The sequence below is a fragment of the Sceloporus occidentalis genome, unplaced genomic scaffold, assembly GCF_023333645.1.
Source record: "Sceloporus occidentalis isolate IW3139 unplaced genomic scaffold, rSceOcc1.0.p SCAF_4, whole genome shotgun sequence".
Classification (NCBI taxonomy): domain Eukaryota; kingdom Metazoa; phylum Chordata; class Lepidosauria; order Squamata; family Phrynosomatidae; genus Sceloporus; species Sceloporus occidentalis.
Window position 1 is genome coordinate 195490349 of NW_028316984.1, and position 13409 is coordinate 195503757.

General features: G+C 40.7%; 1 protein-coding gene across 3 annotated transcripts in view; it reads left to right on the forward strand.

Annotated features, from left to right (window-relative positions):
- CCDC175 (coiled-coil domain containing 175) overlaps positions 1–13409 on the forward strand; it is a 43684-nt gene that overhangs the window by 21111 nt on the left and 9164 nt on the right. For all 3 annotated transcript variants that reach the window (XM_089522798.1, XM_089522797.1, XM_089522796.1), the window contains exons 8-14: positions 329–410; positions 1931–2067; positions 4136–4246; positions 7204–7275; positions 7879–8014; positions 9384–9515; positions 11336–11474. In XM_089522798.1, the coding sequence (XP_089378924.1) occupies positions 329–410; positions 1931–2067; positions 4136–4246; positions 7204–7275; positions 7879–8014; positions 9384–9515; positions 11336–11474 (809 nt within the window). The remainder of the gene's footprint in view (positions 1–328; positions 411–1930; positions 2068–4135; positions 4247–7203; positions 7276–7878; positions 8015–9383; positions 9516–11335; positions 11475–13409) is intronic.

Here is a 13409-nt window from a genome sequence, read left to right on the forward strand (position 1 = left end):
ACCCATAAGCAGAACATGAGGGAAGCAATACCCTCCCACTTGCACTCATCAGTGACTGGTATTCAGAGGTATTTTGGCCCTGGTTCTGGAGGAAGTCCACTGCCATCATAACTCATAACCATTGCTTATCGTCTCCTTTCAAATGTGTCTAATCCAAAGAAGAGCTTGGAGAAAATATTGTTTTGGACTACAGCACACAGAAGCGTCAGCTGGTAATTTTATTCAAACTCCAATTGGTCTATAGTTTTTGTGTGTTTTTTGGGCTATGTGGCCAATTGGTCCCTCCCTTTGGAGCAAGCTGCTTTAATTTATTTATCTTCTTCTTCAGGGCTGAGCTTGTCAATGAAATAACTAATAAGGAAGAAAGCTTCAATGAAGAAAGAGAAGATCTGCTACGAAAGATAAAGGAGGTAAGAAGGTGAGAATATGTGTATTTTGATAAGCTAGGCTTCTGACTCAGAAGATACTGAAAAGTAAGTGGAACATTCTCCGTATGTGGGGTATATTTAGAGAGTCTAGTATTTGTTGCTATAGTTCTTGAATTTTGTTTTTTTAATTAAAAAAACACACAAGTGGCATTTCTGTCATTCTGCACTATTTTCTGGCAATTCCCAGCAACAGCTGCAACATTTTATTCCTCAAGTGGGCTTCTTTTTAAATCTGAGGCACATCAGAACAAAAAAATCTCCATTTCTTTTCCTTCTCTTTTTACCTTTCCCCCTTGGGGTCAAAGTTCATCAGTGAGTCAGTGAAACGGCACTTTTCCATTATAGCATTACAACAAAAAAGAAAAGAAAAAGAAATGGAGGAGAAAATTTGACCTTCATATTTTAGGATCGCGTCAGACTGCTACAGTTATCTGTTTTAAACAGTTTTAACTTTTAAAACATTTTGAATTTTAACGTGATTAATATGCTTTTAGTCTGTTCAAATTATTTTTAATTGTTTCTATGTCCTGTATCACTGCTTAGAGGTGCCTCCTCTGTCCCAGGAATTTTTGCTGGGATCCATGTGAAAATTACTAATCAGAAGAAAGGAGATGGGGAAGAAGATTATTAATTATGAGGGACAGAAAACAAGAAAGGAGAAGGGTTTGGGGGAAAATGTGGCAGAGAAATGGGTGTTTCAAAAATTCATACAGCTGTTTCCTTCTCTGCCAAGGTCAAACAGGGACAAAGGGGGCATGTTTGTGTGCATGCATGTATGTATGCATGCATGTGCATGTATGTAAAATCATGGATGGCATTTTTAGCTTCATTCTGGAGTGAAGTTTACTGCAGGCATTAAAATTTAAATGGCAATTTAAAATACTATAACTGCACAGTGGACCCTCCACTCCATATTTGCTGGGATTAAGGGTACAGGACCCACATGAACGTGGAAAAACTGCAACTAAAAAAAATCTCTGTCTTTTTTTATCTGAGAGAACACTTCTCTAGGAATCTCTAGGCCCTCCAGCATGACCTCTGGCAGACATTGACCATAGAGTCATGGTGAAGGACCTAAAGATTTGGAGAGATAATATATTCATAAAATCCATGAATAATCAGATCCGCAAAAGCCACCAGTATGGAGAGCCAACTGTATTAGCTACACTTTCTCCACTTCTAAAATAAATCAAGTTACATTGGGGGTTTTAAACGCTAATTATTGATTACCTGCACACATTAACCCTTTTCTACCAGCTTTCCTATATCTGTTTAACACAGGTTTCTCTCCAGGCACCTTGAACAATGTCATGCACTGAGTACTCCTCTGAGCAAGGTAGCAATGGCAGAAAGCAGGTGGAGGAAGTGGAGGGCAGCACAGTATTTTGCATTGGCCCTGAATGAGAGCTCTGAACTGTATTCTATAGTCCTCTGTGAATGTCATAACATTTTGAGAACTGCACTGTGTAGTAAAATTAATCTTAAGCGGGATTTCTTTCTAGGCTGAGGAGCAGCTGGACCTGGCAAAGCGATGCCATAAAAAACTGAAAGATGAAAATGATCTTCTTAACACACAGTTAGAAACATATACTGATGAAGAGGAACGTTACCGTGAAGAAAGAGACTCACTTGCTCTAGAGTATGTTAATGTTTGAACTAGTTCTTAGTTAAATGCTTCCGTACTATATACTGAAGTCTAAAAACGTGTAATTGAAACAACCACATACTGCTTCCCGGGTTAACCCTGCATCTTTTGAATGCCCCTTGCTCTGTTGTTCCTGCTGGGAACATAATTCCCTCGGTGGGCTTGGAGGATTTAAGGTGAACTGAAACTCATTTGCATAAGGGCTGCATCTGCACTGCAGAACTAATGCAGTTTGACACTGCTTTAACTGCCATGGCTCAGTGCTGTGGAATCCTGACATTGATAGTTTGTGAGATATTTACATTGTCCTACCAGAGCTCTCAGACAGAGAAGGCTAAATATGTCACACAACTATAAACCCCAGAATTTCATAGAACTGAGCCATGGCAGTTAAAGAAGTGTCAAACTACATTATTTCTGCAGCACCCATTGTGCTACCACAGCAGTACATCCAGCTGCAGTATTTTATTCCCACCTGTGAGTGGAGTTCATTTTAATTCTGAGAGATATTGAAACAGAAAAGGCTGTTCTGCTCCTTTCAAAACATGTTTTAATTGGTTTCAGTGCATCAGTGGATCATGAAATAGTTTTGCACTATAGTACTGTAAGAATATGCCTTTTACCATAGTGACTAGGACAGTGGTTACCAATCTGGGGGTCGGGACCCCTTTGGGGGTTGAATTACAATTTCCCAGGGGTCGCCAGGGACCCCCCTCAGAGCACCACTTCCCAAACAAAGGGCTCCCAAGCTAGGTCCATTAGAGCAGCAGCCACCTCCAGGCCCCTCCTCAGTTGCTTAGCATCTGCCCACAGAGTCCCCTTTCCTGCCTCTCTCAGGAACTTAGAGCTCTGCAAAAAGGAAGAGAGACAGCACAGCCAAAGAGTTTCAGTTTCACTTTGAACCACTACCCCTCTGCCCTTCTATGATGGGGCTTCATGCCCAAGGCTCAAGGCATACCTATCCTGGGGCTTTCTGGACAGGTTTCTTCAGAGGGGGCTGGCAATTGCCATCCTCTGAGGCTGAGAGAGTGTGGCTTCATGCCCAAGGCTCAAGGCATACCTATCCTGGGGCTTTCTGGACAGGCTTCTTCAGAGGAGGCTGGCCATTGCCATCCTCTGAGGCTGAAAGAGTGTGGCTTCATGCCCAAGGCTCAAGGCATACCTATCCTGGGGCTTTCTGGACAGGTTTCTTCAGAGGGGGCTGGCAATTGCCATCCTCTGAGGCTGAGAGAGTGTGGCTTCATGCCCAAGGCTCAAGGCATACCTATCCTAGGGCTTTCCGGACAGGTATCTTCAGAGGAGGCTGGCCATTGCCATCCTTTGAGGCTGAGAGAGTGTGGCTTCATGCTCAAGGCATACCTATCCTGGGGCTTTCTGGACAGGTTTCTTCAGAGGGGGCTGGCCAATGCCATCCTCAGGGGCTTTTTGTGTGATTAATCACTATGCTTTACTTATGTGCAATGAAAATACGATTCATAACAGTAGCAAAATTAAAGTTATGAAGTAGGAACGAAAATAATTTTATGGTGGGGGTCACCACAACAGGAGGAACTGTATTAAAGGGTCGCGGCATTAGAAAGGTTGGGAACCACTGGACTAGGAGATTTTGGAAGCTGTACTTTAAAAAAAAATACTTTCCAAGTTATGGAATTGAGGACTTTTCTTAACTCTCTCTCTATATATATATATATTGGAAAGCAGGGATGGGGAAAGTGTGATCCACAAGCGCCCACAGAATTCTCCCACCATCCCCAAATTCCTTTTTGTTTTCTTCCATGACCTTCTCAAAATGGCAGCTGGAAGTGATGTGCTGTCTGTTCCTGTCACCATCTGGACATTTTTGAAGTATTTCCAAGCATTGTGGAAGTATTTGGATACACTATGGGAGTACTGCAGCCTGAGGGAGGTGTGGGGCTGTGGAAAATTGGCCCCTGCTTGGTTGCCCATCCTTGTTGTAAAGTCACCAAAATGGAATGGGTGTGGGCTAGAAATGTCTTTTACAAATGAATCAATGCATGTGTAAATTTTACATGTTTAACCAGTTTCTTCCTCTTCTAGATAGACTTGAATATTTATCCAATCTGCTAACTGAAAAGCTTGACTATGTAGCAAGGCGGTTAATGGAGACAAAAAATGTAGAAGAAGAGCTGGACAGACTACAGGACATATTTGAGTAGGTTTTATTTTGAATGCTAGCATAGTAATAAACTTTAGGATCCCATTAGAGATTGGCTGTTACTTAACAAAGAAGGGTGAAACCCAACATCCCTTCAGTAGCATAGCATGAATATGCACACAGAGATATGCTAAGTGAGCTCTACACAACCACCCTGGAGAACTGCAACACATGTCAATGACTGACTAGGTGTCATTGTGCAAGGAACAACATAGGGTGTGCAACTACAACACTCAATGTGCATTTGCAACATACAAAGACTAAGCACAGAGGAGCATACTGTCTGCACAATTCTGCTTCTGTCAGTATCAGCAGAATACATCTATAGCAGAGCGGTGACTTTTTGGCCCTGCATGTGTAGTGACATGTACACATGCGTATGTCCCTAACTGAATGCCAGCCAAGGTCTGTAAATTAAGTTATTACAAAACTGGAAAGCTTAATTCAGATATAATGGTGAAGTTTAGCATTGTCAGAATAAGCTAAAGTAAGCACAGAACTTGACTGACCTTTACTGTGAAAATAGGCAATAAAGAGAAACACCATCCCTGTGAGTTTAGAGGGTAACATCATATACTTTATCATACTTGAGGAATCCTGCTCAGAAATTTGAAGTAGATTTAAAATAAAAAAAAAAAAAACGCAAATGCAGGAGGGTTTTCACACGATGTTTCTGCAAAACAGAAATAATGTGAAAATAAAGCAAAAGTAAAGGGGACAGAAATGACATCTCTTTACTTTTGGAAAATTCCAAAAGTAAAAAGGTGTTGTTTTTATCCCCTTTACGCTTGCTTTATTTTCACGTTCTTTCTGTTTTGCAGAAACGTGTATGAAAAACCTCTCACATTCGTGGATTTTTTTCTACTTCTAAAATCCCATTTCTCAGCTGGATTTATCTAGTGTGATAAGGTCCTGTTGGATTATCTGCCTACTCTACTCATTGCTGACAAGAGCAACACAATGGAAATCCAGGTTTCATTCTTAGGAAGAGATTGGAGCAGATAAAGCATGATTCTAGAATTATGTAGATGTTCCTCTTTATAAGTTCTTCTATACAACCCTTTGATTGGGCGGGCTATAAATACATAATTTATCATTTATAATTATTTCCACTACCTTTTAAATTGGATCACAATTCAGTTTGAAACGGTTCAAATGGCCCTGATTTCCACTTAAATCAAATTGCTGAAGCGATTCACTGAGAGGGGCCATGCACCAAACCCATTTAACCACCGTCTTTTTGATGCTGATTTTTTTCCCCTCGTCTTTTTTGATAAATCAGTTGCGTGAGTGTGAACCAGATGCGGATCGGAACTGATTTAAATTTGCCCTTCAGCCGGCTGGAGCAGGTCCATTTTGAATTGATTCATGCATGAATGTGAACCACAAGTTTTATTTTAGAGGGAAAAAATGTGATCAGGGCAAATATAGCGGGAACCACGCTCCACTGTCAAATTGATCCATCGATTTGGATCGCACACTGATTTATCTGTAAGTGGGAATGAAGCCTTTGTATCAAAAGGATACACTGGCTGACATCTATTTCTTGATGTTGTAATGGTGACTGAAAATGAGGAGATACAACCACACAGCCACTCTGTATCTTTTGAATGGGCATGTGTTAAAACCTGAGTATACAGTGAGGCTTAGAAGGGGAAAGACATATTTAGGAATAGTTGACTATGGTGGTAGGCTCTCTCTCTGCTGATAGATCAGCTAGATTTTCTGTTGTTGTTGTTGTTGTTGTTGAACACAACCTGATTGTACATATAGTTGGATGCACAAAGAGAAATCTTGTTTGTCCAACAGAAATCAAGCTTGTGTCACTTATTTTCTCTAGAATGGAAAGAAAGTATTAGTCTGACACTACATCTTACTGAGTCATGTAAAAAACTGAGTTCATGTTTTGGGATGGAGCAAAGAACTATTCTGTTTATGTGGAAGCTATCCAGCACATTCCTGTTACTTGAGTAGGACAAAACTCATTGTGAGAGGAACCCCTTGTTTTTATTTTTAAATCATCCTGGGTGAAGTTAAAACTGTCAGGGAAACTTCAGTTTGGGTGATGGCCGTAGAGCAGTTGGCGCAGAGACCCAAAGGAACAAGGGTTTGTCTGGTGATGGCATAAATTCTAGCCAATAGATGACCTCTACCGCTAGCAGTTCTTCTATTCCTCTGGAATAATAATATTAATAATGATAATGATAATAATAAATTTTATTTGTATACCGCTATTCCAACATTAGATCATAGCGGTTAACAACATTAATACAATAAAAAAGATAATACATATCCCCAACAACAAATATCCCCATACCAAAAAACCCATACTATACAACACATCGTTAAAAACATTACTATTTACAAGACAACAAAATTAGCTGGATAGAAACAGTTGTGTATTGGGGGGAGAACAAGATGGAATTAGGACACATGAGGGAAAGCTTGTCAGAAAAGGAAGGTCTTGAGATTTTTCCTGAATAGATCTACAGAGGAGACAGAGCGGAGCTCTTCGGGATGCGAGTTCCAAATCCGAGGGGCTGAGGTAGAAAATGCCCTTTGCGCAAACGAGACATATCTCATCTTAGGAACCCTCAAAAAATGCTGCCCGGTTGATCTGAGAGTGCGGGGCGGACTATATGGGGAGAGGCGGTCCTCCAAGAATCACTTTGAAAACCTAAAAGAATTCCCAGTGTTTGCTCCAGGACAGTAAAACACAATTTGCTGTTCACAAACCAACAAAAGAGCAAGCATAGCAACATTACTGAATGGCATACCACTATTGTTGAAATGTTAATTCTGTTTTCTTAATGTCAGCTTGGTGCTGCTGATAATAGTAGTGTGGTGGTGGTGGTGGTGGTGGTGGTAGTAGTAGTAGTAAAGAGATATACCTTAGAAATCTGTTGTAAGAATGTATCAAAGCTTACTATTCAACACCTTCCTTCTTGTTTCAGCACCTCACAGAATACCTATTCAAATGAGATGTCAGTTTTAGAGGTAGTGTTAAACAAAGAAGCCGAAAGAAGGTAAAATATTTTCTGACAATAAAATGTTGTATCAAAGCCAACATACACTTGCAGCTCCTTGGATGTTTGCAAATAAATGTTGTTACTTAGATTTGGACAATGCCAACGTCAGTGTATATGCTAGAGCAGTGATGGTGAACCTTTTCGAGGCCGAGTGCCCAAATTGCAACCCCAAACCCACTTATTTATTGCAAAGTGCCATGTCCCTCTGGTTTTCTAGTAACAAACTGGCAAATTCTGTGCTGGGGCGATGGCACATGTGCCCACAGAGAAGGCTCTGAGTGCCACCTCTAGCACGCGTGCCATAGGTTCGCCATCACTGTGCTAGAGTCTGTGTTCACACCATCCAGGCTATTTCTTTCTGTTTGTTACTATTATCGTTATTTACAGCATTTTCTTAAATGTCCTTTCTTTAAAAACCTTCCGTTCTAAATATATGTTGGAATAAAAAATTTTGCAGGCCAACAGAAGGGCAGCAAGGAAGCAGCAAGTTTGAAGTGTGGTCATGTAGAATGCTTAATCATTACTGTTTTCAATTTCTGAAGTTTAGCACTTGGCCGTCGTGCTTGTTAATATATCTCTCCTCTCTCAACTAACTGCTAGGGCAACGCTTCAGAAGCAATTGAATGAAATTACAGCACAATATGAGAAGCTGACGGTTGACCATGAAGCATTAATGAACAGTTCAAAGGAGAAGAGTGACGCTGCTAAAAAACTACTTAATGAATTGATGGCACAGGTATGTTCCCTCTAAGTTACAAGAACAAAATCAAGTTGACACACATGAGCCATGTTCCCACTATGATTTACTTCAAATTGCAGATCGGGTTAAATGTCCATTGTCCCCACTTGTTGCCAATTTCGATCCGATTCTGATCTGATAGGTTTGTGAAAGTGGAGTAAACACAGAAAACCCACTTTTATTTGACAGTATTTTTCAAGAGGTCTTTTCTTTTGGAGGGGGATCTGGTGTGTGTGTGTTTTTAAAAATAATTTTTTGAATTAGAAATGTGATTTCTCATTATCCTATAGAAGCACCAAAGTGAGCAAGGGCTTCCCTATAATGAGCAATGGCTTCCCTATTATGGTCATGTGGCTACAAGGCTAAAAAGTGAACAGAAATGAAGAAAGTTGATGGTGCGGGGAGCACTATAAAGTATCCCCATGCAGCTGAAATTACTGCTGGCTGTGTTGCCAAAATTATGCCTGGCCATGTCACCAATGACACGGCTATGCAATCAGCTTGATTGGCATTTTTAAAAGGGGAGGGGGGCAATGTTGCAGCACAAATACAAGTGGGGATGACATTGGGGTTTTTAAAAAAGCCGAATCCAAAAGATCCTGCTTCATAGTGGGAATGTTGCTACAGTGGAATCAAATCAGTGATCTGGACCGAAATCTCATTGCGAACCAGTTTAAATGGTAAGTGGGAATGAGCCCATAGATTTTCTACAGGTGAAGGAAGACTCATAGCCAAGATAGTGAGGGTTTTTTTTTTAAAAAAAGTTTCTAGTCTTATGTCTTCAGATGGTTCCCTGATTAATATTTAATATCCTACCTGACTACTAATTCACAAAAATGGTAATTATCACTGCCACCATTCCAAATGGATGCTTAATATTTAATACTTTTGGAATGCAGACCTAACCAACCAAAGTTGCTCTGTGGTGAAGTTTAAAATCTGGTGGAGGTGCTCCATTGCTGCTATCCACTGATGGAGAATTGCTGCACAGTATGGAAAGGATTGCTATTGTGGAACTCTGCATTGTGTACATAGAAATCTTATTGCGGTAGAAGGCTCAAAGGCCTATATCCAATTGTTAGCCCACAGGTAGTAATTACAATAGCAACTTCTAATGAAGCAACTATAAAACTAAACTGTAAAATACTGTATTCTAATGAAATATAAATAAATACATAAATAAAAAACCTGGTATGGTAGGCTGATAGAGAAATCTATACCTTATTTAGCAGGATTAAGATCCCAAATTCCCTAGAAATTTGTCTCTCTTCCCCAGCACTTTGGCTCTCTAAATTTAATACTGCCATCTACCACTCTACATTACATCTCTTCTCGTTATTTGTTTGTTCACATTTCTCATGATTAGAATAAAAAGCTGAACAAACACATAAAAAAGGATGAAGAACTGATTAATATTCTCACTGCCATGCTACGTAAAAAACAAGCTGAGTATGAGCAACGTGATGCTAACTTGGAGGCAGAAAACCAGAACCTTGAGGTAAATGATTAGTCTTTTGGATAAAGAACTGAAATATTGGATTTGTTCTCTGTTAGTTGCATGAGTGTGGTTTTCTTTTTTAAAGCATATCTTTACTGAATTAGATAGCAAGCCCTGCAGGCAAGAAGCACAGCTTGGGCGTTAAGCCTTTACGCTGATTATTTTACATAGACCTGAAGTCCTGTCCATGTCTTATCCATGTGTAAGTTCCCCTGTGTAAGGGGTGGACATTTTTGTCTAATGCAGAATGGACATATTCAGTTAAAGGCTGAAATGGAATTGCTCATGGGGCACATGGTCACCATTGTGTACCACTATGCCTGCTGGTTGCACTATAGCACTATAACTCTTTTTTTAAGGAGGAGAAGAGGAGGAGAGAATGTATATATAAAAGGGTTACAAAACTCTTTGGCCAGTAACAAAGAAAAAAAACTGTGTCAAAATGGCAAGAGACTACCAATTCACCATGTAAGATGTTAGGGGAGAGCAGGAAGTGATTTGTGGACCAAGAAGTGGTTTGTAGAAAGGAGGTTTAAATGGAAGAGGGTTGGGAGTTACAGGAAAGGGTTGTTCAGAGCATTGTGAGAGTGCTAGTCAAAGAGGTAAGGAGATGGCCCATTGGGGTTGGATGGAAGAGGCGATTTCTACTGGCTCTCTCAACCGTCACAAATGGTGACTGGTAATTTTTGTGGGGTTTTCAGGCTATGTGGCCATGTACTAGAAGAGTTGATGTTTCGCCAGCATCTGTGGTTGGCATCTTCAGAGATTCAGCAGTATCTGAAGATGCCAGCCACAGATGCTGGCGAAATGTCAGCTCTTCTAGAACCTGGCCACATAGCCCGAAAAATCCACAAGAAACTATGGATGCCGGCCATGAAAGCCTTCAACTTCATGGTGATTGATGATCTGGTGTGAGCCAGTGTGGTGTAGTGGTTTGAGCATTGGACTCTGGAGACTTTGGAGACCAGGGTCCAAATCCCTGCTCAGCTATGGAAACTCCCTTGGGCAAGTCATACTCTCTCAGTCTCAGAGGAAGGCAAAGGCAAACTTCCTCTGAACAAATCTTGCTAAGAAAATCCTGTGATAGATTGGAGGAGGTTAAGGTCATCATAAGTTGAAAATGACTTGAAGGCACACAACAGGATACCTGAAGGACCGCCTCTCCCTGTACATTCCGTCCCGCACCCTCAGAATATCTGGGCAGCAACTACTTAAGGTGCCAGGGGCTAGGTTGACCTCCACCGCGAGGAAGACATTTTCCATCGCCGCCCCGGCCCTTTGGAACACGCTGCCCACAGAGCTCCGCTCGGCCACCTCCCTGGCCCAATTTAGAAAGGACCTAAAAACCTTTCTATTTCAGCTTGCATTCCCCGATTAAAGTCCAGTGGGCCTCCCTTCCTCTTCTGTGGCAAAGAGGACTGGCTAATGGGGGTTTTATTCTGTTTGTGTGTAATTGTTTTTAACCCTGATGTATATGTTGTTTGATATTTTGCTGTCAACCGCCCTGATCTATGGAAGGGCGGTATAAAAATAAAAATTTTATTTTATTATTATTATTAACAGCAACAGCAACAATACTTGGAAGGAACATGAGTGAGTGAAAAATCACAGGCATGACCTCTGGGTGTCTGCTGTTTGATGAGTCTGGCCCTGCAAGCTATCTGAGTGTGACATGCCCACAGCTGACTGTTCCAAATCCATTGAACAGAACAGCTGTGTAAAAGAGCTGGGATTCTGCATCCTACCCCTGCAGCAGATCCTGAGGAAACCTATTGTCTCTTTACTCAAAAATTGTCCTTGGCTATTTGTTTTGTCAACAGGCATTATATCATGCTAAACTAAAACGGATAGAAGAAATGGAGGAAGAACTAAAAGTGAATCTTCCACTCTCAGAGAAAATGGCACTAGAATGTGCAGAAGTAAACACTGGTTACAACAACCAACAGGATTTGTATGCAGGTACATCTTGAGTAGGTCCCCTGTATATTACATATCACAGTTATTATGAACATGAAGGTGGGGATGTAAGAAAATTTCTCCAAGAAAAGTGTCTTCTACATTATTTCTGCTCTTTCTTCCAACTCCCCTTCCAAACCTTTGGACACGGTAGCCTGTACAGGAGAGAACATACCCAGTGATAGAACTCACACTTCGATTGCAGGTTTAATCCCTTCCATCTCCAGTTGAAATAAACAGCCTAAGACTTTGAAGGTCTGCTGCCATCCAAGAGTAGGCAAACTGGACCAGGGATAAGGCTGTATTCTGTTATAACTTAATAAGGAAAAATCCAAAAATAACCACAAAGTCAAAATAAGGTGGAGTTAAACATGTACAAGGTATTCCAGCTCATGTCCTCAGATATTTTGACATGTTCTGGTGATAGTTCCAATGAATAAACAGTTTTGCATGAATAGTTTGGAATAGTATTTGCTATTTAGTGCTTGTTGTGTGGTTTTGGAAGAGTGCTATATAAACTTGTTATAACTGCCTTATTTACAGGGCAGACTGCCCTTTTCTTCTGTGCACAATGTTGTATGTTCCTTTGAAAATGCTGTTTCAGTCCACCATGCCTCTACTCAGTAAACCCTAAAGGGAAATTTCCCCCTACCCATTAAACACATTTCAAAAATAATATATAAGCGATCTTCTCACCTGAAATTACGCTGTCTTATATTCTGAGGCATGGAGATTGCTTATATCTTATTTTCAAGATGTATCTGCTGTTTATAACCCAGTTGGGTTCAAAATATAATAACAATAACAATAAAATAACTGTAACTACAATCCTGTACAAGTATATTCAGATATAAGCCCCACTGAATGTTGTAACATTTAACCTCAGTTAAGTGTATAATGGAGTTGCAGCCCAAAAACAGTAAAAAAAAAAAAAAGGAAAAGGAAAAGGAAAAGTCAATTAAAACATAGGTTAAAATTCACGGAGGCAGTTACAAATGCATCACCTAGACTTACGCATTCGTAACTGAATTGTATTTACAATCCCTACATATTCCCTTATTTAGGAAATATGTATGAACTGTGAAAGTCCCCCATTCCTCACTCAGTGGGCAGCAACCACTGTGAGCAGCAGGTGTCTGTTCCCTTGTAGATCAGGAAACAGCTTCCGCACCCATACACCTGCAAGAAATCTCTGGTTCAAAGGAGAATTGCAACAGAGACCCTGCTTCTGGCTTTCGCGCCAGATATCATTTACAGACGGTAAACAAGAATGGGAGGGGGGTCAGTCTGGGAAATACCACTTCAGTATGTGACTAAGGCTGTTGTACCATCGTGGGAAGGCATGACTCATTGGAAAAGACAATGATGCTAGGAAAGGTAGAAGGTAGTAAAGAAATGAAAACTGCATGGTAGATAGATAGACTCAAGTAGGGAGGTCACAGTATGAATTAACATGACCCAAGCAGAACAGCGGAGGCTTGGAGATGTCTCATCCACAGGGACACTATGAGTCGGGGTCAACTTGAGGGCAGTTAGCAACCAGAAAATGTAAGTAAGGTAGCTATGTAGTTAAGTAAGTGATAAAGAATCATGGCTAGAGTCAATAAAAACAGGTCAATTAAAAAAAAAATCAAGCTGCAACTGCAACTATCGCAATGATATGTTTATCCAGTCTTCTGAAGTACAGACCAACAGCTGTGGTGTTGAACCCTTAGCATTGCCTTCCTTTTAGGAAGGACCAGAGCCAATGTAAAACAATTCCTCCAAGTCCCAGCCCAAATAGTTGCTTCAGAACATGGTTGAAGGCATCATAGACTATTGAGCAGTCCCCCTAAAACCAATAGGGTCATATTCCCCTATCAAGTTCCCAGCACAGATCACCTACCAAGATTAGCAGAACCATCGACATGCCAGGTTGAAATGGATCTTAAAAATCTG